The 26580-nt window shown below is 34.1% G+C and overlaps 4 protein-coding genes across 6 annotated transcripts; 1 reads left to right on the top strand and 3 right to left on the bottom strand.

The window, feature by feature from the left end:
* The first annotated feature begins 5039 nt into the window (after positions 1 to 5039).
* On the top strand, positions 5040 to 5498 carry LOC133802602 (uncharacterized). The gene has a single exon (XM_062240952.1). The coding sequence runs from the start codon at positions 5140 to 5142 to the stop codon at positions 5341 to 5343; it is 204 nt and encodes a 67-aa protein (XP_062096936.1). The 5' UTR covers positions 5040 to 5139; the 3' UTR covers positions 5344 to 5498.
* A 1350-nt stretch (positions 5499 to 6848) lies between these two features.
* LOC133800404 (uncharacterized) lies at positions 6849 to 11831 on the bottom strand. Its single transcript, XM_062238361.1, has 3 exons — positions 11651 to 11831; positions 11390 to 11608; positions 6849 to 7603 (listed from the first exon to the last, which is right to left on the bottom strand). Exons 1-3 carry the CDS (start codon positions 11829 to 11831, stop codon positions 6849 to 6851), a joined length of 1155 nt encoding a protein of 384 aa, XP_062094345.1.
* A 136-nt stretch (positions 11832 to 11967) lies between these two features.
* On the bottom strand, positions 11968 to 12850 carry LOC133800403 (uncharacterized). The gene is made up of 2 exons (XM_062238360.1): positions 12340 to 12850; positions 11968 to 11978 (listed from the first exon to the last, which is right to left on the bottom strand). Exons 1-2 carry the CDS (start codon positions 12848 to 12850, stop codon positions 11968 to 11970), a joined length of 522 nt encoding a protein of 173 aa, XP_062094344.1.
* Positions 12851 to 14773: 1923 nt separating this feature from the next.
* On the bottom strand, positions 14774 to 25075 carry LOC133801436 (E3 ubiquitin-protein ligase PRT6). Of its 3 annotated transcripts, none has more exons than XM_062239641.1 (16): positions 24655 to 25075; positions 23337 to 24449; positions 21261 to 22486; positions 19146 to 21131; positions 18528 to 18579; positions 17800 to 18436; positions 17361 to 17569; positions 16735 to 17270; positions 16544 to 16648; positions 16334 to 16400; positions 16159 to 16236; positions 15959 to 16027; positions 15739 to 15824; positions 15509 to 15657; positions 15202 to 15375; positions 14774 to 15095 (listed from the first exon to the last, which is right to left on the bottom strand). In XM_062239641.1, exons 1-13 carry the CDS (start codon positions 24724 to 24726, stop codon positions 15750 to 15752), a joined length of 6225 nt encoding a protein of 2074 aa, XP_062095625.1. In that variant the 5' UTR covers positions 24727 to 25075; the 3' UTR covers positions 14774 to 15095; positions 15202 to 15375; positions 15509 to 15657; positions 15739 to 15749. The 3 variants fall into 3 exon arrangements, with proteins under 3 accessions (XP_062095625.1, XP_062095624.1, XP_062095626.1); XM_062239640.1 differs by having other exon boundaries at positions 15202 to 15319; XM_062239642.1 differs by having other exon boundaries at positions 15202 to 15276.
* Positions 25076 to 26580: the final 1505 nt, after the last annotated feature.

Below are 26580 nucleotides of genomic sequence, written 5' to 3'. Positions count from 1 at the left end.
CTAAGCCCTTTTGCCTATCTGAAATCATTGTTAATCTCTCTGGTTCATCAATCTTCAAATCCTCCTTCAATAAATTTAAAAACCATGTCCAGCTACCTGTGTACTCCTTCTCCACTACAGCATAAGCCACTGGAAACATGGCATTTGCTGCATCAATGCCAATTGCAGCTAATAACATTCCTTTGCAATATCCTTTTAAAAAACAACCATCGAAGCAGATAAGGGGCCTACAACCATTGACGAATCCATCTTTACAAGCTTTAAGACATATATACACCCTTTCAAATAACCTCTTTCCATCCTGCATTATGGTTTTCAATATTGATGTGCTCCCAGGATTTGTCTCTAACAGTTGCTTGCAATAATCTTCCAGTATGGCATATTGTTCCCTTATAGTTCCTTCTAACATCACTCTTGCACAATTCTTTGCTCTGTAGAAAATTGACCTTGTTGTTCTTGAAAACTGAGTACGTGTTGTTAGCTGCATGAAACCAGAGTAAGTTAAGTTTGGGTTTATTTTGAACTGTTCAAGATAATGCTTTGCAAGCCAATTGGAGGTTGCATGTTTGTTGTTGAAAACCAATCCACACGTGTGCCTATCCACCAATGTATTTACCCTGAATGAGCGTCTGTCTGACAGTTGGACTCTTGCATAAATGACCCAATTGCAGCCTGCACTCTTGCATTTTGCCCTTACCCGACTTTGGTCATTGGCCAGCCAAACATACTCCCTGTTAATCTTAATAAAATGCTCCTTCAATGCCGTTCTAAATTGGTCCACGGTAGCAAAAAGCATGCCTAATTTAAATCTGAAGTTATCCATGTTTGTTGCATGATTGAATTGGTTGTTGGATCTTTTTCTCCTCCTGGCATTACCATCCTCATCTGAACTAGACAAACTTTGTAGGTCTTCCTCACTAACATAAGCACCTTCATCATCATTTGGATCAGCTTGGCTACAACCGTCTGTAACTGAATGCCACCATGTTGCAGGATTAGCATTAGCAAACATCTCTTCAGCCTCACCCTCATTCTGCATGTACTCCTCCTCCTCCATAACAAATTCAGACTCTTCATTACCTTCACCTTCATTTTGCCCATTCTCATTAACAGCAGCTTCACCTTCATTTTGCCCATTCTCATTAACAGCAGCTTCATCATGCTGACTCTCTAGACCCCTTTCACCAACATCACTTTCACTCTGAATATTCTCACCAACATCAGCTTCATCATTTTGACTTGGGCCAAAATCATTATACTCATACTCATATTCGACCTCTTCTGCAGCACAATTGAGTTTTGGATTGACAACCACATCGGCAACTACATCTGCATCATCAGGCAAGTCTTCAATGACACAACTAGATTGTGTCCATTCCTCTGGCATATTGACAACAAAAAAAGGGTCCTCATCTTCAGAGTTCACAGAGTCAATGTCTACAACTTCAGGACCATCCTCATATCTAATTTCATTGTGATCAAACCAAGGATCTTCATCATCTGATAATGGGTTGACCACTACATCTGCTGGGATAGTTGTATCATCAGGCAACTCTTCTATAGTGCACACCGTCTTCTTAGAAAGTTCTGGGATATAAGGAATTGCATCTTTCTCCTTACTCCATTCCAACTCCAAAGTTCTTTCTGGTTGGACCACAAAAATATCCACTTGTCTATACTTTCTCCTCATCATATCTTCAACCATTTCAATAACTTGTTTATCACCAATTACCATTTCAGCCAAAGTCAAATGCTTCTCCTTAGGCTTCCACAAAAAACCCACAGGCAATTTATACCCTAAGCATTGCACCATCCAATCCAACTCATATCTACTGAAGTAATCAGTGTGATTCCAGTCAAAAAAAGAAACTTTACCTCCATGATACCTTTTGTTGCCAAATGGAGTGAAGAAATTTCCTCCATGGTGCATTGCCACAGTAAAATGGCCCCCACACAGATCTAGCATATCAGATAATAAAAAAATACAAAGAAAGTTAGTGGGAAAATGGACAAACTCATGTGATATACGACAAAGCACATTACCCAAACAAAACAAAGAATATCCCACAAAAGTACATGCACAACACAGTCAGGGGCTTACCATATCCAGGGGGTTCTTCGTCCTCAGTCCGAAGCATGGGCATTTTGTTCCAGTTCCTCCTCCTGCTTCGTCGTCGTCCTCAATTCGAAACGGTAAAAAGCAGGGGGTTCTTCGTCCTCAGTCTTCGTCGTCCTCCTCAATTCAAAATGGTAAAAAGCAGGGGGTTCTTCGTCCTCAGTCTTCGTCGTCGTCCTCTGTGATCTTTGTAGTCTCAAGAAATTAGTTTCAGAAAAAACTTTGAATGTGGGTTTGCCTTTTCTACATGAAATGTGGGTATAAAGAAATCATTCCCTGTTCAAGCCGTTGGAAATTTTTTTTTTGATTTGCAGTTAATATTTTAAAGCACATGTGTCTGGTTTTGTACACGCAATTGGCCACGTAAGCGTTTTTAACGCTGTTAGGGGTAAAGTAGTGACGGAGACACAGTTCATGTGGGTTTGAGTATATTCACCGCGAAAAATAAAGATTGGGTGTATAAGTGGAACAACATGTAAACATTGGGTATTTTCGCCGGTAATAACCCAAAAAATAATGTAATCAATTTTTTAAGGTTATTTTGGTCAACCAAAACGAACGAATATACATAATTTTGAACTCATTTATTATATATGATATATTAGAGGCCAGTTCGTAAAGTTAAGGCTTGTTCAACAATAATCACAACTTTAAGAGTATTGTGGGAAAATCAATGAAGCTTGAAGTTGTTGTATTTTTGTTTATTATAATATTTAAAAATATTGAGAGATGCAAAAAAATATCATAATATTTGATAAACTCTATGGTTAGTTGATATAAAATTACTGAAAACAAAATATATTTTAAAATATCTAATAAATATAAAAATAATATTTAAGATTTAATTAATGTTTATATTTAATTTTTAATACAGTTATTTATTTAAAATATTTTTATTTTAAATAATTTATATAATAAATAAGTAAATATGTAAAATAATTATAGATTCATCTATAAGCTAAAGTTTGAAATTGGGTTGTAATAACTCTAATTTCTACATAAATTTGTTAATAATTTGTTTTTTTTATTTACCAAACAACATTATTGCAAAAAAAAAAAAATCAAAAGTAACTTGTAACTTTCCTAAAACCTTTACCAAACTGACCATAAAATAGTATTAAGAGATCCAACAAAGTATTAATTTATCATATACAAAGTACTAAAGTATTATTAGTCAAACAATAGGATACTAATTTGTCCTAAGACAAATAGCAAGGTACTACATTAGTAGATTTTTTTTTTTATAAAATAAAACATATTATTTAGGTATTCAAATATTATTGGGATATTTGCGGGATAATATCTAAAAAAAATTCTAAAAGTTGCACTTTAATACACAAATCTTTTTTTGGCGATAATAATACATAAATCTATATTTTTTGTGCTTATGTTAGAACTCATCGTTAATTGCCCGTTAAGTATCCACGTGGCACATTTTCATTAGTCTAATTGGCAGCGATAATACCAAAATCTTTTCAAAAGTTACACTTTAATATCCAATTTTTTTTTTGGTAATACCTAAATCTACCATTTTTATGCAACCGCTAGCACTCACTGCTAACTATGTGATAAGTATTCACGTGTCACATATGGATTTGAGATGATTTTAGAATAAATTTTTAAATTTTTTTAAATATTATAAAAATCATTTTAAATTTTAAAAAGAAAAAATACTATTTTGGCCCCTGTGTTTTTCCCGAACATGCGATCGGCCCTTCTGTTTTGTTAAATGACAATTCGGACCCATATTTTACAAAATTGATCAAAATAGTACCCTAGACCCAATTTCGCTCAAAATGTTTTCAATTATAAGATCAATTATCGGGTCGTTATTGATGAAGTGGGTTCAGAGAAGTAGAGAAAGTTGTCGAGAAGCTGAGAATTAAATATTATATTTGAATTTTTTTTTTACCAAAATTCAGTATAAGGTACTATTTTGATCTATTTTGTAAACACACATGGTCCGAATTGTCATTTAACAAAACACAGGTGCCAATCACGTATTTGAGAAAAACACAGGGGTCAAACTGGTACTTTCCCTTTAAAAAAATCTAAAAAATTACTAAAAACTAATTAATAATATGGATTTTGGGATGATTTTGAATTTCAATTTTAATTTGGGTTGTTTCAAATTTGCAAATTTTAGTTTTAGTAATTATTAGTTTATAATAATTTTTTAGATTTTTAAAATTTAAAATGATTTTATAGTATTTAAATAATTTAGGGATATTGGCGGCGATAATACTCAAACCATCTATAAAGTTACTCTTTAATGCCTAAATTTACGATTATAAAAAAGTGTCATGTATATACCTAACGGGAAGTAGTAACGGTTGCATAAAAATTATAAATTTAGGTATTATTGCTACAAAAAAAAAAATTATTAAAAAAATTTAAGTATTTTCATCGTCAATATTCCAATATTATTTTTGTTATTTGCTCATGTAAAAGTCACAAAAAAATACACGATGATAATAATAATAATAATAAATTCAACTTAACATATCCAAATCTAATCCCTAGTTGTGAATAATTTCGAGCCGAATCCATCCAATCCAATACATAATTTTGGTATGTATTCCTAAATATCATCATAAATATTATAGAATATTTCACATCTAACTATTTATTTTACAACTTCACATGTAAAAATTCTCTACAATTTATTTACAAATCACGTTTTTTTATTTACCCAATAGAAATAGTATAGCAGAAGAATATGGAAAAACACTCGACAATTCTACACCATTGTCAAAGATTCCTTTACACAACTTTTTTCAAAGGTTGACCAGTGAGTGAGTAGAAGAAGTAAAAGGGCCTTTTGTTTTTTTTTTTTTTTTAAAATAAAAATAAAAAATAAAAACCTAATCATGGTCGAGGAGGGCCAGGCCCAACTAGTCGATTTAAATACTCTCGATCTCAGCAGATTTTGAAGACAGAGAAGAAAACGGTGTTTGGGAGAAGAGAAAATCAGATAGAAAATAATAATAATAATAATAATAATAATAATAATCAGAATAAGAATGTGGAAGGTTTACGTTTGCGAAGAGGAGAAGAAGGAGGTGGGGAGGCAAGAGGCTCCGGGATCGTGCCCTCAGTGCGGCGGAAAGGTGGAAGCCATGGATGTGGAGAGCCGGTGGAGATTCTGCTTTCTCCCCATCTGCTTCAACATCAAGAGGAAGTATTTTTGTACTCTCTGCTCCAGACGACTCGTCTTGTACTACTAACCACTCTATTCTCAGATCATTCTCCTCAAATCTCTCATTTTCATTTCAAATTTCTACTCTTTTTTTTTTTATATATAGTATATTTGTGATATAACTTCTTGTGTTGAATATTTGTGTAATTGATTCAATTTAAAACTGGATTATGTTTTCTATTACATTTATGTCTTCAACTAAACATATAATTATTGGAAAATTCTCGGTTTTACTTTAAGGCTGCCAAAACGACGAGGGTACAGTATAGTCTCGTGAATAATTTTTGGCCTTATTGTTTTATTTTAAGACAGTATATAAGAATATACTCTGGGACGTGCAAATTTGAATAATTTATAGTACTACCCTAACTAATTTTTTACATAGTTTTATGTGCTGTAAATTATTTTGAATTTTTTATTTTTAAAAATTTATCTAATGTCCTAAATAATTACAATTGTATCAAAAATTATTCACAGTCAAGAACACTATATAATCATATCAATCAAAATAAAGTTAAAATGAAACTCCTTTACAAGAATTATCATTTTAATATATAAATTAAAAAAAAAAACAATAATAGCATCTACTTTTATAAGCATAGAGAACGTTATCTCAAAAAATATATATAATAATAATTAAGGAGATCGTTTTTTCTTATCTTTTTGAGATAAATAAATCAATAAATAAATTGGAGTTTGGATTTATAATAATTTTGAAAATTATTTGGTAGTGATGTTTATCCAATTAGGTTTGGCAAAGCATGGGGTTGTGAGTTGTGGGTTCTAGAACGTTCCAGTGGGAGTGTTGCCACGTAACGGTTGGTGTTTACTAGAAATTGAGATAATGACGTGGCGTTACTATAAATTGAGATGATGACGTGGCGTATCAAGATTGGTTGGTAGTGTACTTGTAGTTGACATGCATGACTTGACTTTTTAATAATTTATGCCACGAAGCTTGTAACCTATTTACGTTATAAAGAAAAAAAAACTGCTTCCTGTCCCACTAGATTTTAGCCTCATCATCCACGTGTCAAAATTGATTAGTGCATTGTATTACTCCTAATTTAATTTTCATATTTCGTTACACGAGGAAGATCATGCTCAAGCTCCACGTGTCAGTTCCCTGGTTCGTTTACTCAAACACCACAACACAATTTTATTAAGAATTTAAGGGCCTATTTATTTAGCTTGCTTTCCTATTACAACATGCAAACTACCCAATATTACCTAAAATGTCTAAATCAACTAAAAAATATAATTTTTTATTTTCTCTCTCATCCACATCACTTTTGGCAACATATTTCTTAAAAATATTCCAATGCAAGCTACCTTAAAAATTGTCAATCATGGTCCCCACATATTATTATTTAATATATCATTTTATAATTATAAATATTATCATACTAAATTTTTTAAATTCATATATTAATATAAATAAATAGTACATGATATTTAAATTAGACTAAATTAAAAAAAAACTTATAAAATGACATAATCGTAATTAATCAATCTAACATAATTAAAAAAAAACTAATTAAAATGATTTCCAAATTTTGACCATATGTGTTCCACCAAGTCTGCTTGAAGATTGCGATGAATATTTCTATCACGAATTTCAGCATTTCTTTGCAGCATTGTCGGGAAGTCGGAAATAGGTCCATGTAATACTTCAACTGTTAGGGTGTTTGTAGGGCCGTCATCATAATTAAAACCAACCAAACTCTCATATGCATCTCTTTCATCCTCGATAATAATATTGTGTAATATGATACATGCATACATAATATCTTTGAGAACATCTCTTTGCCAAAAACGTGTTGATCCTCGTACAATAATAAAACGAGATTGAAGTACTCCAAATGCTCGCTCAACATCTTTACGTACCGCTTCTTGGCATTGAGCAAATAATTTTCTTTTCTCTCCTTGAGGTAGTGGGATAGTTTTAACAAATGTACCCCACTCTGGATAGATACCATCTGCTAGATAGTACCCCTTGTTGTATTGTGTGCCATTTATTGTAAACTCAACTCTTGGAGCTTGCCCTTGAAAGATTTCAGTGAATAATGGGGATTGATTTAACACATTCAGATCATTATTGGATCCTGGAACACCAAAAAATGCATGCCATATCCAGAGATCTTGTGATGCAACTGCTTCAAGCATGATTGTTGGCCTGCCGTGATCACCTCGCGTGAATTGTCCTTTCCATGCAACTGGGCAATTTTTCCATTCCCAATGCATACAATCAATGCTTCCCAACATGCCTGGAAAACCACGCACCTCCCCTATTTGAAGTAGGGGTGGCAATTCGTGTAAACGTGTCAGATTCGTGTCGACACGATTATGACACGACACGATTAAGGTAAACACGAACACGACACGATTATTAAACGTGTCAAGAATACGAACACGACACGATTATTAAACGGGTCAACACGACACGAACACGATAACACGATTATGACACGATTATGACACGATTAATCATAATTATACGAAAAAAATCAGAAAACCTATGTAAAATATTCGTGTTATCATGTCTGACACGATTATGACACGACACGATTAAGGTAAACACGAACATGACACGATTATTAAACGTGTCAAAAACTCAAACACGAACACGACACGATTATTAAACGTGTCGTGTTCGTGTTTACCTTAATCGTGTCGTGACCCAAATTGCCACCCCTAATTTGAAGTAAGCGACGAATGTCCCCAGCATTGGGCAGTCTTAAATATTCGGTCCCAAAAATATCATTCACTCCTCGAACAAAATTGACTAGACATTCAATAGCAGTAGTGTAATATCCAATATTTTCATAATACATTTATTTATTATAAATAAGAGTTTTAATACATAAAATGTACAAGTTTACAAATTTAAGAAATAGTAATGGAAAAATAGTGTTTAAAATATGTTTTTTATGTTTTTAATGAGATTAAAGAGAGAGAAACTTGAGTAGTCAAGTATTGAACTCAAATGTCATATAATTTTAATTGGGGATTTTTATAAAAATTAAGAAAGTTTTGCTAAAGGGCTTATTTGAAAAGAATTTTAATATTTTGGGTTAATTTTAAAAATAAAAAATAAAAAAAATAAAAAAAGAAAAGAAAAGGCTTCAGCCTTTCTTTTTACCCGAGCCTCTCTCTCTCTCTCCTCATAAATTTTTTTTCTTCTCTTTCTCTCTCCTTCTCTTCCTCTTTCTTTCTCTCTCTTTCTCCTCTGCGTGCTACTGTTGTCGACGACGCAGGAGTACTTTCCGGCCACCAATTATAGCCATGTGTCGGACCGTTGGATTCAAAGGCCTCCGAACTATCGACCACGCGGGAATCTAGAGCTCACTCGCCGATTAAACACCTCAATTGGTCGATTTAAGTTCGGCCACCTTGCGACTTCAAAGTTGCGATTCGGTCACCTCAGGCATCCGTTTGCCGATCCGTCACCACCATCGTGTTCCTCGTGTTGTGGGCTTCAAAACCCAATAACTTGTTCCTACATCTATCATAGTTGGGTGGTGGGCCCACCACGAGCCACCGCGATCCACCGTAGACCGACGGTCGAAACTTAGTGTTCGAGGTTCCGAAGTACGTTTTGAGTTTCAGAAAATCACCGTTTGACTTGTTGTGGAACTCGATCATTGTGATATAATTTCTTTGACCTATATTGTGATTGATTAGAGTAATTGTTATTATGTGTATTTATAGTATATAATTATATATTATTGATATATGGAATATTTTCTGTAATTTACTGGTTGTCTGGGATTATATGTATTTTTTTATACAGGTTTTGATTTTGGGATTGTCCACTTTATAGCCGCTGTGCTGTCCAATTTTCTAGAAAATATTAGATATTAAATAAAGTATAAAAATACATATTTAATTGATTTTATATTAATATGGAAATTATTATGATTAAGTAATTTTAATTATTATTGTTATTATTTTGTTAAGTAAATCAATAATACAGATTCATGTATGTATATATATATATATATATATATATGAAAAGTGTGATTTATAGTAAACCTATTATTTAACCATTATTATTGTATATTAATATTTTTTTTAATATTTAAATATTAAAATAATATCAAATATTAGTTTCTTACAGTTATTGATATTTGTAAGACCAGTGAATTTTGGAGAAAGTATATTTATTATATCACTGGAATTGATATTATGACTGATTAATAATAATATAAATATTTATATTTATATTATTATCATTATATTGATTATTACAATTTTATGTTAAAAATATGATTTCTTTTATAAAATGACTATTTGAATATATATTCATATACGTATTGCTATTGAAGTATTTTGTTATTAATATTGAAATAAGTTTATTTATAGACGATAATTATTATTGTTGTTGGGATTATTATTATTATTATCGTAAGAGTACATTATCTTATTAGCAAGGTTTAAAACATGGTTTTATATGAAGAGTTATTTGCATTACGTTGATAATAATTATTATTATCATTTATATAGTTTCTGGTATTGTTAATATACACTATCAATAGTGTATATTTACGATTTTGATAGAATTTAATAAATGATGTGCCTTGAATATGATTTGTATGGATTTGATTGATTGACTCTTGGTGAGCAGTTTTAAAATAAGCTAAGGACCTAAGGTAAGTAAATCTCACCTTTTGTGCTTAAGTGTAAGATGCATGACTACATTGATTGTGTACATCTGATGAGTTAAGTATGGTATGATGATGATGCATATGATAAGTATGTGAAGAATGGTTATATGAACACCATAAGAGTGTTGTGTAATATGTAATTGATGAATTCTGTGATATGTGAAAGATGTCTTACTTGGTTAAGAATGATATGAATTATGTGCAAGTATGTGTTCTTATGTTGATGGATATGTGGGTTAATTTATGTTCATGATTTGTTATATGTTATGATATATGAAGCGTTTAAGTTTTTAGGCTGGAAACCTTAGACCTGAGCCATAGCTCTACGTTAAGGTATAACAACGCCACCAACCCAAAGCTTCATGTATTATGACTAAAGATGTTTTGAGTTATATGAGATGTGATACAATGCCTTGATTGAATACCATCAAACATGAATCATGAACATGAACATTGACATTTCAGCATCAGCATGTATGCATGGCATGTACAGTTATGTGATACATTATTATGTGAATAAGACCATGCATATAAATATGAGGAAAATTGTGAAATGCCTTGAAATGTCTTATGTGAAGTGAACATTTTAATGACACAAGGCTTAAGCAAAGTGATAATAAGATGTTTAAAAAGGGTGCCACTGTTTTGATGAAGCAATCAAGTAAGTTCAGTAAAGAAGACAGAAGTCTATAAGACTTATAGTGGCTGCCCACTAGTGTGGGCTAGGTCAGAGTTGACCATTCAGATATGTTTGTCATGTTTCCGTCTTTCTCCTCCATATGTGTAATAAGTATGGCAGCTATGGCAACGATGAAATGAGTGTTATGATAAGCCTAGCTGTGATGATGGCTAGCCGGAGGAGAACCCATGGGATTCTATATGATATGTGTAACAAGCCCTGCAGGCATTGGCCGAATCAAACAGTGTGCACAAGTGATATTGGGCCCATAAAAATGTGAAACTAAAAGAAAGAGCATAAAAGTAAAGTTTGAAAGTGCATGAGCAATAAATGAAATGCATAAGTATATAAGTCAGCATATTAGTATATGTGCACTACAAACTCACGACATTCATGTGTATGTGTATGCATGAGATTTGCTTACTGAGCGTTAGCTCATTATGTTATTTTCCAACATTTTTCCAGGTGTGGCTTTAGCTGTTGAGCAACTTGTGGAGCACGGACTCAGTAGCAATGCAATAATGGTTTAGAGTTTTCATATGGCTGCCTTAAATTTAAAGTATTCATACGTGTAATAATTTCTACTAATAAGTTTATATAAAAGTTTTAAAATTTTTCTGTATTTCTTCGTATCATTTTATTTAATTCTTTTGGTCAAGTGCCTAACATACTCGTAAACTCTAGAATTACGAGTATGTGGCGAACGTACCCTACCTTAGGGACGTTACAAGTAGTTTCACCAATTCGAACATACTCATCAACATAATCGGCAGGCGCTCCATATGCCAACATTCGCATAGCAGCAGTGCACTTTTGTAATGGCGAAAGCCCCCTTCTACCGACTGCATCAAACCTCGTATGGAAATACTCTGAATGATTTTCTAGAGCTTGCACTATGCGTAGGAATACATGTCTACGCATTCTAAATCTTCTTCGAAATTGATATTCTGTATACACCGGTTCATCAGAAAAGCAGTCATCGAACTAACGTTGGTGTCCTTCTACATGACCTCTATCAATGTGGGCTCTCTTTCTTCCTTGTCTTGTTGAGCTACCCCCATCCATGAGCGCTTTGAAATATTGATCATCATGATCGTCAGTACATTCTGCAATTATGATATCCTCTAAACTCATATTTTCGTATGGATTCGGAGAATTTGGCGAATCCATTGTTGAACTTAGAGTATATGATATTTGGGAATGAAAGATGAATGAAAGAGTAAAATGAAGGATTGAATGGAGAGTTGAGTAAAAGGAATATTGAAATTTGGTATTTATAGATATGGTAGCCGTTTAAATATAGCCGTTAAAATATAGCTGTTAAAATATAGCCGTTGAAATATAGCCGTTAAAATGTAGTCGTTGAAATGTAGCCGTTAAAATATAGCCGTTGAAATATAGCCGTTAAAATGTAGCCGTTAAAATATAGCCGTTGAAATGTAGCCGTTGAAATGTAGCTGTTGAAATATAGTCGTTGAAATGTAGCCGTTGAAATATAGCCGTTAAAATGTAGCCGTTAAAATATAGTCGTTGAAATGTAGCCGTTAAAATGTAACCGTTGAAATATAGCCGTTAACATAAAGGATAATTTATTTAAATAAAATAAAATACATAATAATGCGGTTGATAAAAATACATAGCAATTACAACTTCAGGATATTATTTTTAATATAAGTACACAAGTTTTCATGATCTTTCTTTTGTTCATGAGCCATATGCGACGTGTCCATGATGAGATAATCCATGTATTTTGTCATCCTATTATCTTCTGCCTCTTTCTCCTTTATCGCCACCAATTTCTCCAATACAGATGCTTTCCGTTCACTAATCTCTATAAATCTAGCATGTGTGTCTTTTTTTTCCTTCCCTTTTCTCTTTGCTGCCTTTTGGCCAGTAGGGCGCACTTCACGTACTTCATCATCACTGATGTCTGCATTGGAAGAAGAAGTAAATGCCCCTGTATCTGACACCTTTGTTCTCTTACCACCTTTTGGTTGGTACATTGTATTCCATTTCGGCTCATCCTTTAACAATCTCCAACAGTCCACAAGCAGAAAATTTGAGTTGTTATTTTCAGATTTGTACAATTGATGTGCATTCTCAAGAATTTGCTCATCAGACGAACCACTGTGATGTGCTAATTGAAGTCGTTTATAACATCCATTGAATCGCGCCACCTTTTGATTCATCTTGTTCCAATGGTCTTTGCATTGCCTTCCAGTCCTTGCTTGCTCACCTTTTTGGTTGGTGTTGAATTAATCTGCGATTCGAGCCCAGAAATGTGTAGAAGTTTGGTCATTCCCCACAATGGCATCCTTAGATGTATTAAGCCATCCACTTATCAGAAGTATAGTGGCTTCCTTGCTCCATTTGACTTTACATTTATGCCTTGATTCATCTTCATTGTGTAGAACTACATTTTCCAACCCTTCAACACTATGTTTAGGTTGGGTTTCAGGGACAGATGTCGATGATGTTTCACGATTCAAATCAATACTAGACTTTTCCATACTTGGCCTATAATTTCTTGAAACCATTTCGGGTTGGTGTAGGGAAGGCATATGAAATGCATATGGTAGGGAATTTGTTGGTGTGAAGAATGGAGCTTGTTGGGGTGTCTCAATAGAGCCAAAATTTTGGTAAGGGTAAGAGGACATGGGATAATTTTGAGAATTTGGAAAACTTTGGTTAAATTGATAATATTGAAAATTTGGATTTTGAGGATTAGTAGGAGTATTTTGAAAATTTTGATTGAAATGAGAATATTGAAAATTTGGATTTTGGGGATTGGTATGTGGAGAAAATGATGAATTTTGAAAATTTAGATTTTGGGAGTTGGTATTTGGAGAATTTGGAAAATTTTGAGAATTTTGGGAATCCATTGGTAAAAAAATAAATTTTGTGATATTGATAATTTGGAAGAAAAATGTATGAAATGGTGTGAAAATTGAATGAAATAGATGAGTATTTATAGAAGAAATTTTTTTAATATATTACCGTTTTTTACCAACAGATACATTTCCTATATATAATATATATGTATAATTAAAAAAATAAATAAATAAATAAAGAAGGCACCGTTGCCTCTGTGAGGCAACGGCTCCTTCATAATTAATAAGCAACTTTCAGCTACAATGGTAAGTCATCCTTATATTTGGTTGCCTGTCAGAAAAAGTCAACAAGCTATATCTTTGACAACGAGCATTGTAGTTGCTCTTAGGCGCCAATTGTTTATAAAATTAATATTTTTAAAATAAATTAAATTAAAAACTCAATTAAATTTATATTTCAAACTGATCAAACACATTTAGAACATTTAATTTAGTTTAGAAATATTGATTTTAGTTTTTTTTAAGAACAAATAGTAATTTTCTCTCCTGAAATATAGCTATTATAGAGTATAACTAATGATGTATAATTAATGATACACACATAATTTAAAATGATAGGCCCAAAAACTTAAATGATCGAAATTGATGTTACATATTATAGTATGTGATTTGATTTGAGTGTGTCTAGCATTGTTCATAAAAATATAGTGCCCACACAATACTCTTTAGTAAGAGTTTATTCGAAATTATTGTTAAAATGTGTAAAATGAGATGGAGGAAACTATGGTCTCATTTAAAAAAATATTGTAAAATGATTCAAAAATAAACTTAATTATCAAAATTACTTAATTAATTATAAAAAAAAATCTTTGTAATATGAATGTGTTTTGTAAAATCTTCAAAGTTACCATAATTATGTTAAAAAAATAATATATTACAACTTTTTATCGCTCCTTCGTGAGTTGTAAATTTTTTTATAATAAATCGTGTGTACGTATGTATATATGATATAATCTATATAAGTTTATGTAAATAACGGTCATCCTAACCCAAAGCTAGGTGGGGTAAGCTTTTTTTTTCGTAAACAAAATGAAGAATATGTTATATCAAACTTATCAGTTTTCAAAGGTGGATGGTTTCTTCTATTTGATTTGGTTATTACTTGTTACTTTTTATCATTTAAAATCAAGCTATACTTAATAAAATCAAGTTTATAATTTAATTTAGTTAAGAAACATTGATTTTAGTGCAAAAAAAAAGATGGAAATAATAATGGGAGGATAAGAGGGAAATTCTATTTTATCCATTATTAATAAATATATAAATATGATAATAATGCAACTTTCTTCCTTCTATGTGGATATATAATTTACATACAATGCAGTCTATGTTACACATGCAACATAGACACACAAATAACTAAGCACGAAAAACAAAGTATTATTCTTCTTCAAGGAAGGGACTTTATAAAAATAAATAAAAACTCAAATGAAACTCCAGTAATATAATTTATGAAGCCACCATATTTTCATTAAATAAAAAGAAAAAAGAAAAAAAGAAAAAAGAAAAAGAGAGAGTAGTGCAAATCAGTCTCCAACTCCACCTATAGACAAGAAAAGAACATATTATAAGTAAATTCCAATCAATAAATCCTTTTTGAATTTGGCCAAAAAATAAAATTAAAAAAAAGTAGTCAAAATGATTCTAACCTTGAGACTGAGGTTCATAAATCACCACTGCTACGATTTTGTATTTACATCCGATCCATTGAAGACCAAAAGCCTCTAAAATAGGGTGGGAACCGATCTCAGTTCAGCTATGATAACTCTACAAACACAAGTACAAGCCCACCAGGCCCAATTGCCACACGATGAAAATTTCAACTTCACAACAACATAGATTTACCAATTCTATCACATAATATAAATATATATACACACATTACACATATGTAGTGCAAGAGAAACATAATAAATGGAAAAGAAACAAGTTTATATCACCATGTCTAGGACTCACCTCAAGGTGCTGTACATTTTTTCATATATACCAAATCCAACATAGAACCAAGATCCTCTACGCGTTGGACAGACGAAAATAGATTTTTGACAATGTTCAACTTGCGAAAAAACAATTGTAATCCATCTGTATCTCGATCAATTCAATGCCTGAGAAATTCAAGATTTTCCATTCAGCAACATCATCAGATGCCAGGACTAAGACAACAATGAATTTCAAAAGATTCTTACACGAAGTCTAACTAAACCGTGAAGAAAGAACCGATGGTAGTTTGGCCAAGAACCCTGGAACTTCGATCAAGGCCGTGAGAAGCCACCTACCCCACAAAGTTGGATATTACCAGAGTAAGATGTCAGTAAAACAGAGCAAATCATCTTCCCACAATCGCATCAATGACTATGATGTGTTTATCACTTAAGTCACTACATACGTACAAGGTTCTTTCATTACCATATATGTTAAAGCAGCATAGCGTTCGTCGTTCAGGTACAAAGGCTTTCCTCTACCCATGTCAATGTCCTGCAATGAAAAAATCAACTCAAAAGTACGCACGGTACACTCAAGATGTGCGGTGGTGGCTAGGGAGAAAACAAATATTTTAAAAAAAATTACAATAAACATAATAAAAAATTAAAACCAAAAACACATACCTCTTCACCAAAAGCATCCAAATATAATGATGGCCAGGGAGCCTGGCGAGCAGACCTCTGAAGTAGTATCGTTGTTCTCTATTATAAATTAATAAAATTAACCGGGCTTAGAAGTATGATCAAATATATAAAATATGAAGGATTCAACACAAGGGTTCCCCATTTGAAAGCATACCTTAATCAAGAGAAATATTCCAGTACCAGCACCGCAGCCCATTGCATGAGTTTGACATCCACTTTCCCTTGGGACACCAACAACAACATGTCAACTCGAGATACAAGGATAATAATTTTGTTCGGAAAGTACAAAAAAATTTAAGGCTAATATTTTATGAGAAAAAAAAAGAGAAGGAAAAGGGAACAAAGGAATAGATAGAACACAAACCTGCAACAGGACTTCCAATTGGGGGAGCATAGTCTACCACAAAGCAGGCATAATGCAGGATCTTCAAGAACAGAATTGCAGGCAGGACAAGATTGTTTTATGCACCTGATAAAACACATGCTATATGTATGAGTTTTAAATTTTAATACAATTTCTAGCAAACAAAATGTGAAAGAAAACAAAGAAATAACCTCTGCAAGATATCATGGTATACTCGTGGCAAATGCATCAACTGAAATGGTACTGCAGGGTTGCAATGCATTTTTTTCTGAAATCTATGGAGTTTAAACTCAATGTGAAAATGTTGGAACCATTTCAAAGAAAGGGAGCGTAGCAGTTCATCCTTAAGAATAAAATCCAATGGGGGAATCTTGAACATGTTCTCCAGCCTTTCAATTTCATTAAACTCGGTGTGGCCACTGACAGTGCTATCCATCAAGTCATTGATAGAATGAGATCTATCCAATACCCTATCCCTATCGTAGAATGGTGCTCGGAAAGAGGAGGTCAGTAGTTTCCAAAGCAATGCACACCTCCGCAAATATGGGAAACTCAAGCTCCTAATTACATTCCTTATATTATCAGAACTACCATTATAGTTTGAAACAAAATATTCCTGTGCACATTCAGATTCTTCCATGAGTTTCAATATGTCTGTAATCAAGCAATCATTAACACCTAATTCACTTGTTTTGCATTTATGTTTCCCACAGTACGTAATTATAGCCTGCATTCAATCAAACACATAACATTAGAGGATACTGAGTAGAAAAATCATCATCAAACTACAAATAAGAAAGCAATAAAGAGTGTGTACCTGAACTACAGTGACTGCATAGAAGACATGTATGAGATGTAAAAGGGACTCCTCACATGATAGAAAAGGGTATGGAAGACAAAAGAGAACCCACATTAATGATGAAAAAGGATCACGGGAAAGAGTAGGATCAGAAGCTCGATTCCAAAATTGAATATCAGAAACAGATACACCCGTATCAATATTATTGAAAATATGTAGCATATTGTCTGCAAAGAAGAGCGTGACAAATCAGCTAGGACACTCGACACTAATATGGAATAGTGTGTATTTATATACATATATATATAATATAGAACAAAATAGAGAGAGAACACCACAAGAGGAAATAGGGAGAAGAAAAACACAAAGAAAGCAAACAAAGAGAGATTGGGAAAGCAAAGCTCACAAGAAAAACTGAAAAAAAATATGAAAATGCAAGACCATCTATTGAAAATACCTGGTTCATTTGCAATGTTATTATGATGCAAGGAAACTGCAGAGCAAATAGAATCTGCAAAGCTTTGAATCCCCCTAAACCTCTGAAGTACATTAAGAGAATTCTCACTCTGTGTGCTTCGAACAACTTTTAGCAATAAGGATAATATAAATCCACTGGAAGACTCAAGTTCCTTATACAAGGCATTGAGGTCATATGTTGGAGTCGTATATGTCCTTCCACATCTGGCAGCAATTTCCATTGATAGAAGGGAGTGCTTAAGAATGTCCCACATAAGCATTGAGTGGCTTACCCTGGAGGATCCAACAAGCTTATCCTGTCTATTTGATAGATATATTTTAGAGAGAACACGAGACACAGGTTCAAGATTTGGGCTCGTTCTCTCATTTTTATGCAACGGGACACCTTTAAGGGTTTCAAGCCCAAAGGCTACATTTGCTGCAGAGTGTAGAAGAGCCAAGCCTTGCTGAAGGCGAAGCAAGCTCATATCTTCACATGATTTGTACGAGGAGCCAGGAGCATTTGGTGAACCAGCACTTGAATTATGGGGCTGCTTCAAAACCTTCTGGGACTCGCCAGGAAATTCAGGTAGAATGGAATTTGCAAGCCTACGACATACTGGGCAGAGAAACTCCCCCTATAATAAAAATAAATAAAGAGAACATAGTCACATCCATCTCTGTTTAAAAGAACAATACTAATAATAACAATAAAGAAAACAGAAATACCTGATCTGGATCTACAATATGCCCTCCTTCAAAGACAATTCTTCGGAGATATCTGCATGAATATATATTAAAAAAAAAACCCAAATCCTTTGAAGAGAGTTTTAATGATTGAAGGACAGTAAAAATTGACATTGATCTAAATTTTAATGACGGCGGTAGCATTTTACATTTAGAAGAGAAAAAAATATATATGCAATTAGCATCCTTCTAGTTCCCTTCAGTACCCTTGCCTTGCCTCAAGGTGATGGATTGATCACCATTTATGAAACAATATTACCAAAAAAAAATAAAAATAAAGAGGATACCATTCTAAGCTTTTGGAGAGCATTAGCTTAAAGAAATCATTCTAGAAAGAAAATTATTCCAAAACTGATGAAATGATAAGGCCATCATTTTATGACATCATAACATTCAAAAACTCAGTATAGGTTTACCAGGTTCTTTTTTTTTTTTTTTTTTCGTAACTGCTCTACCAAATTCATAACAGCCAGAGGGGGGGGGGGGGACCCAGACCATTTTAAAGTAAATCTGGATAGGTTGTGAAAATCCCAAGCCTCATAATTTGGTTTCAGTAATAACAACAAAATAAAGATCTGTCATGGTTCCATAAGAAGTTACCTTTCTTTTAATGAATGTAGATACCGATCAAGGCAACCTTGATGCACAGCATGCCCACATGAGGAAAGAACTATTCCATCACAATCTTCCGGGCCAAATCCATCACATGCTGGGAGATGCATAGACTCTTTTGGAAACTTGTCGGTACGTACATTGTCAGAAGCTGAAGGATTTTCTGCCATCTCACATGAAACAGCTGCTACATATTTTCCAAGAAACATAGTTTCAGTCAATTTCCTTCTCTCAGAACTTGAACTACCCATAGCAGCTGAAAGTTTCAGGTCTTCCAGAAAACTTGAAGACGACATGTTCTCTTGCATTTCTCTTTGAATCAATAGGTACATATCTTCTTCTGATATCTCTAAGAAACTAAAATCCCGCTCCTTTTCATCATTTGATACACATGGTACGTGAATACTTGTTAATGCAGGTAATTGACCCTTGAAAAATTCCAGAAAAGCATCAACTTCCCTAGGTTGGCCATGATACGCAAATTCCGTGACTGCATTCTGAACCCACTGTGCCAACTCAGAAGACGACAACAATCCAGAACCAACTGAAAGACTTCCCGATCCAGGTTGATCGGTCTTCCTATTTGTGGCCATAGTTACACGCTCCTTGCTTAATTGGTGAGGATGCTCCCAAGATGGGGGACCTCTATCAACAAAACTCATAAGCTTTGATTTCTGGAGAAGAATCAAGTACGATACAGGACTTTTAGAATTTGGATCATGACAAAGAGAGCATACAACTTGTGCAGATTCTTCTGGTTCATCTTCAACATCCATGTTACTATATTCCTGTTCAGATTTTGAATCATCATCTGCTGTGGTATCAATGTTAGCCATAAACTTAGCTTGATCAGCTCTCATTTTTGCCAATATTGCAGCCTGCCGCTCTCGAGCTTTTGCCTTGCGCTTCTCACCATCAGATGCTGATCTCGAGGCATCTGTATCATCAGTGGGAGAGGGTTGTGTAAGATCACTGACCACTTCAGGTGCAAGTTGTTGCAGTTTGGTCATGCATCCAAAATCAATTTCAGCAAACTTCTTCAACAATTTTTCAATTAAAGAAGAAAGATTGCAACTGCCTGCATCCGATAAATTTTCTGAATTTTCTTTCTTATGCATTCTCATCAATAAGACAAGAAGTGACAACAAACTTTGTTCACCAGCACCATAATTTAATCCCTCACTAATTTCTTCACCAGCAAAAGCTAGCATGGGAATTGAATCTCCATCATAACAGGACAGATCTCCAGAGTCCCTGTGTTGAAAGCATGTGTCTAACGCTAATGAGAGCAAGTGCAATGAAGTTATAAGAACACCATCAGGAGCACGTGATTCAATTAATTTGTCAGTGAAAACCGCATAAAACAGAACAGAACGAACAATTTGAAGGACTGCTTTACAAGTAACCACTCTAGCTACTCCCTTCAGAGGAGGATATATCTTGCTCCACCTTGGCAGCTGACCAGTCAACGCAGAAACACCACGAAAGCGCAAATATCTTTCTTCTGCTACTTGTAAATCCCTAGAGTTCCAACGAGGATGATATAAATCCAGGTCGCTCCAAAATGTCCAGTGTAGTGAATAGGTGCCCTGATTGAAGCCAGATGGATTAGAATACACAGCGATTTCATCCAAAATTTTCTGGAGCTGTTCAAACTTGGAGAGATCACGAGGAAGAGATTTCACTAATTGACTATGAGTCGAATCACCAATGGCTAACTTGTAAACCAACTCTTGTTTTAAGCTGTCAGTTTTGGTTAACCCACAAAATCGCCTTCCTTTGACAATTTGTATAATAAGAGTAAGCATTTCTTGAACTAAGATTGGTTCATACTCACTTGAGCGCTCAACATTCAGAGAAAGGTAGTTAGACAGTCCAAAGCGTTCTAAAATTCTATAAATGTATGGATCAGCTGGAGCCATAGCAGCAGCACACTGTAACAGAAAAAGATCAAGCTCCAAACCTTGTTCAGACCTGCAGTAATACACCATGAAAAAGAACCCTAAGTAGCATCATTAAATAATGTGACATTTCTAATATTTATTTAAGAGTGCTTTGAGGGTGTGTGCTTTCGTCACAAGTATTCCATAAGAATCTACTTACCAACGTACTGAACGGTACCACTCACAAGATAACATGGCCGCATCCCCATTCTTCCGCCACATTCCAGCATGTACCTCAGCACAAAATACCCTAATCCTTAAAGGATGCTCCATAGCAAAGGCAGAAAATCCATATGGGTGGCAGCCACTGAGGATTTTTCCAAAGAAGTCAGTGTAGATTGGCAATGACAACACAGAAGCAGTAGAAATATAGGGCACTACAGATTCACCAAAACATCTCCTCAACGCTTTCTGTAGAAGCAAGGAAAGAAATCGATGTAAAGGAATGTGAACTGATACATCTTGTGAACTAACATCATATACTATGTCAGGCCAATCCGAAACACGTAGAGCAGCCAAGTCCATCGCACCATCACCTTCAACTGTAGTATCATCAATACTTGCACGTGTGCATGAATTAGCTGAGTCACTCTCACCAGTTACTGTTAACCTACTCTCCATCCCAGTACTTTTTCCATTTTGCACACTACTACTTAAACGGAAACCACTTTGTGCATGTGAAGAAGCTTGTCCGCCATGATCTTCACTTGAACTAGCAAGTCTACCAAATATGTATCTGCCTTGTCCAATCTTGGATAATGTTCTCTTCAATGCTGAAAGATTGCTGGTGGGGATATTACTTGAACTAGGAGACCATTGAGCCCCAGAAGTATTATCAACTGCCAACCAATTATCAATTGCTTTCAAACACTCGTGTGTTAAACATGTCACAGATGGGGGAACTAAGAGACTAGAAGCCGAATCAAATTTATTCTCAACGAGCATGGGGGATAACATAGATGAAGTGCACCTCCCACTTGCACAGCATGCAGAACTTTCCTGGGACATACGTCCTACTTTTGAATGTCTTAGGCTATCTCCATCATCAGTATCTAGCTTATATGTTTCTAAAACAATCTCATCATCCGTCTCTTCGCCACTAGCAATTGAAAATGCTCCATCCACCAAAAGGCAGTGAATATTGGCAATAGAATGACCCAAGACAAATGGTAAATGCATGTGCTCATTTTCTTCTTCGATATGAAGTCCTGTTTCTCTCTTTTGAGGGTTCATCCCTTGCACATAATTCAAGAGTCTCATCCAAGTACTTGTGATATCTGGTTGAACTCTGGTTACATAACTGGGCACTCCAGAATGACTCATAACAAATCGAATGTCTTCAACCACACGAAGGGTGATCTCATGCAAATTCCCCCACTTGTTAATCTGCAAGAAGAAATCATTAATCTCTGTAGTAGATCCTTAAAAAAAATTGCAGAAAGGTTGGGGGAGAGAACAAACTGTGCTATAAAAACCAAAGAGCTCCTGTGTAATACACCTAGAATTGATCAACTAAAGTGACAAATAGAATTAACGCTAGGTTTGACATATTTATATATTGATACATATATATGATATATAGATACATACATACCAACTAAGGTTTTAAAATCTTCTCATAAAGAGGTCAAGATATTGATAGCATGGTGGCGGTTCTAAAAGTCTTTCAGTTCAGCTTCTATGCAAACAAATATTTAACGTAATAAGTTAGTTACTTTATTCTTCTAAAAGAACATATTCTTGAAAAAGCAGACCTCCATAAGATTATATTCCAGATACAAACTGACTGTTGAAACAAAGAAGCAAAATGATGGAAAGCAAAACTAAATAGCAGTAATTATGCATGGATATGGATTTCCTGATGCAGCACTAAATATCCATATAAGAATATTGGAGCAGAGAGATTAAGGCATGGAATTATTCTAAATAAAATATTCTACTGCCCCTTCCTGAAGAAGGCAATATTGTATAAACTACATTTAAAAAAAAAAAAAAAATTCAGATAAATTCTGGCAGGATAACATAAAGCTCGAAAAGCCAATGCAGTTTGATTACTAAAGATATAATAGAACCAAAAATTTGAAACTCGAAAGAAGCATTATAACATCTCTGCTTGCAAAAATACAACAAACAAATGAACTAGAAGTTGGACTAGTCATAAATTCCATGTAGCTATCGCAAAGAATGCATCTAAAAAGAAACATAACGTATTTAAATAAAGAAAGTAATGAATTACCTGTAAACGACCATCGTCACCAGCACAAGAACTGAAGATATCTCTCAAACAATCCAATAACGTAGTTAAAAGGTTCATTTCTTTCACAAGCCGAGGAGTCAAAGTGGGAACAGTAAATATTTGCACGGAGAATGTAGGAAGAAGAGGATACTTTTTCAAAGCAACGTCGCTTGACTCTTTTATGACACTACTTACAACAGTAGGGTAATAACCGAGAAATACTTTAGCAAATTCATATTTGAAATGAGGTTCTCCCAGCAATTTCAGGAGCAACTCATGAAGGTCTTTCACAACAGTATCGTGTACAAACCTTTCTGCTCTCACTAGAATCTCCAACAAACCAGGTGATGAGTAAACCCTCTTTGAAATAAAACTAAGCAAACTCTCACTCTGCTTACAGAACTCTAAAAGCATCTGAACAACAACAAACGTCAGCTCAGTTGCAACCTTCTTACGATCTGTAACACGTTCATTCGCTCTAGAGTTTTCCTTAAAAGTTGTCTCAGCATTCATTAGCTTTTTTTTCCAGCAAACAAGAAGGGCATCAAGAACAGGACCAACAGAGTTCGCATACTCATCAGGAAGAGGTTGTATCTGTTCTGCACCCTTATGCTTTGAGCAAAAGCCTTCTCTCTTCCATGCCGTCACATCCCCACAGTCACAGCAACCTCCGCCCGTATAGATTACCGAGTAATCATGGTCCTCATGGTTCCCATTCTGAAAACAGGGAACGCAGATTGCACATGTTGGGTCATGCTCACAAGTTTTACACCTATAAGCTATATCATTTTGTCCCCAAATAGAGCCACATACACCGCGCTGCCCGACACTCAAGTTGGCAAGCGTCCTCAAGGCGCTGGCTGGTTCACCCTCAAACATCAACCACTGCAACCATCCCATGCTCTCTTGGAAGAAAACTTTCATTGTCGGCCATGCCAATTGTTTTCTTAACCCAGGCTTAGATTCACGAATACATTCCGCCACCTCCTCATCCGTAGGTAAGACAGCTGAAACCACCTCCGGTATCCGAGATTTATCATCTTTAACAAAAGCAACTAACCCTCGTTGGTACTGATCAAGTAACTCCACAGGGACTCCAAGTTGTGTAAGCCTCTGGTAAATTGTAAAAGCAACACCATCAAGATAGGAAACGACATTTCATTTCCATCAATAAACGAAACTCAAACACATACACACACATCTAACCAAAATTCCAATTCAATTACCCGACTTCACACTCAAATTAAGCCACAATCCAACATTTAAACCAAAAACACACAATGAATCAGAAAATGAAAATGAAGAAGCGGAATCATACCCGAACGACTCGATCACGGGGCTTGATATGATGAGTAGGAAGAGAAGATGGATAAGAGGCATCGATGTCCATACTATCGGAATCGGCAGTGCAGCAGAAGCGCACAAGCCAATCGGCGCAGCACAAACAACGACTCAAGCGAGAAGCTTCTTCGCCTTCAGTCCCCAGTTTTGGTCTAAGAGCCAAACACCACCGTCTTCCTTCATACAAATCCAGAGAAACCCTAACGTGTCAGTTTCTCTAACCTCTAATCTCTCTCTCTCTCTTAAATCGCGAGACCAATTCAAGCTTCCATTACATTCGTTTCTCTCACTCCCAGTATATAAATACACATATATATATTATTTATTTTTTTCTCTGTGAGAACAAATTATTCCATGACGGTTCACCAATACCTGGAATAATCATACGACCAAGTAAGGAAGAAATAGATAAAAACAATTATCTTATTGTTTCTTATAATTTTTTATTATTATTATTAAATTGTGTAGGAAGGAAATAAAAATAGGTGTAATTACATTTTTTCCGGCTACAAATTAAATTATTTAGCATCTGATTTTTGTTTTTTTCTATGATAGAAAAACTAATTATTATTAGTATATTGGACTTGTGTAGATCTAAGGTGCGTGCCTACTGCCCACGTAGGCCGTTGCTGTCTAAAATAAATATTTAGAGGGCCCACTTTTGTCCTTAACTATGTATATGTGATAATTAAAAATAAATTATATGAGAGTATAGTTTGTAATTTAAAGGTGGAGAAATTTTGAATAATTTATAAAGTTGTAAATAGAGTTTAAATTAGTTAATTTCGAAAAAAGACACATGTATCATTGTTTGAATTATGTTTTGATATTGTAAATTATTTTTGAAAAATTCAAAAATTAATGGCATACATACTGTAATTATAATGTATATAGTCATATAGAAATATTTGAGATACCCCTAATAATAGGGGTAAAAGAAAAAATAGTGTCCTCACTGTCAAATTACCCCATATATATGATAAATGTTTTTCATTTATAATTTAAGAAAATTCTATAGTGGGGGCGTCATTTTTGCTCCTAGTAGTAGAACATTTTTGTTCTTAACACGTGAAAAAAAGTATAACTCAATTTTTTTTTTCATATGATGGTGTATATTGTAGTTATAGCATGTATAATTTACGATGCCGAAAACTAGGTTCAAACAGTTAATTGCACACGTGCCTATTTTTTTATATGCTTCTAAAATAGATTGTTGAAACTTTGTTTTCGGCATCGTAAATTATACGAAATTTCCCAAAAACTAGTGAGATGCATACTATAACTATAATGTACACTGTTGTATGAAAAAAATTGAGTTATATTTTCTCCACGTGTTGAAAACAAAGACACCCTTGTTAGCAAAAATGACATCCCCATTATAGAACAACCCTATAATTTATTACTATAATAAAATAATCACAAATTAAAACTAAAAATTTAACCTTCTTTTTAATTTTAATTATGAAAAAAAGGAAAATTATGAAGAAAAAAAAAATCAATTTTTGTGACAATATCCCAAACTTCACTTTTATATAAATTTTACAATTTTTAAGTTATGTTTTTATTACTTTTAAACTATTTTAGAGTAGTATTTTATTATTTTAGTTAAAATTTTGTCAATTTATTAATTTGTTTTGTTAATGTATTATTTTATTTATTTTTTTTGCAAAATTTGTTTTGATTTATGTTTACCCAAATTTCTGTCAACTATGAAAAATAGAAGATAGCTTGTAGAAAAATAATAAGAGAAAACAAACGATTTTCTATGTGGTTCAGCCGTTAGCGAGGCCTAGTCCATGAGTCACTTGTATAGGGTAAAGCTCGCTAGAATCACAAGCTTTTTAGAGTTTTACAGCTTGGACAAATGATTGTCTTGCTCCAAGGTAAATGAAAGTTCAACCAG

Source organism: Humulus lupulus, chromosome 9 (assembly GCF_963169125.1).
Source record: "Humulus lupulus chromosome 9, drHumLupu1.1, whole genome shotgun sequence".
Classification (NCBI taxonomy): Eukaryota; Viridiplantae; Streptophyta; class Magnoliopsida; order Rosales; family Cannabaceae; genus Humulus; species Humulus lupulus.
This window is presented reverse-complemented; position numbering and strand designations above follow the sequence as displayed.

Excerpts from the sequence above, each read along its gene's own strand:
- LOC133800404 (XM_062238361.1), bottom strand. The coding sequence starts at position 11,831 with ATGGATTCGCCAAATTCTCCGAATCCATACGAAAATATGAGTTTAGAG. Across the intron at positions 11,609-11,650 it reads TCATGTAGAAGGACACCAAC|AATATCAATTTCGAAGAAGA; the intron begins GTTAGTTCGATG and ends CGGTGTATACAG. Across the intron at positions 7,604-11,389 it reads TCGAATTGGTGAAACTACTT|GGGAGGTGCGTGGTTTTCCA; the intron begins GTAACGTCCCTA and ends TACTTCAAATAG.
- LOC133802602 (XM_062240952.1), top strand. The coding sequence starts at position 5,140 with ATGTGGAAGGTTTACGTTTGCGAAGAGGAGAAGAAGGAGGTGGGGAGG.
- LOC133800403 (XM_062238360.1), bottom strand. The coding sequence starts at position 12,850 with ATGAATCAAAAGGTGGCGCGATTCAATGGATGTTATAAACGACTTCAA.
- LOC133801436 (XM_062239641.1), bottom strand. The coding sequence starts at position 24,726 with ATGGACATCGATGCCTCTTATCCATCTTCTCTTCCTACTCATCATATC. Across the intron at positions 22,487-23,336 it reads GTGACGATGGTCGTTTACAG|ATTAACAAGTGGGGGAATTT; the intron begins GTAATTCATTAC and ends TTCTTCTTGCAG. Across the intron at positions 16,028-16,158 it reads TGGATGCTTTTGGTGAAGAG|GACATTGACATGGGTAGAGG; the intron begins GTATGTGTTTTT and ends TTTTCATTGCAG.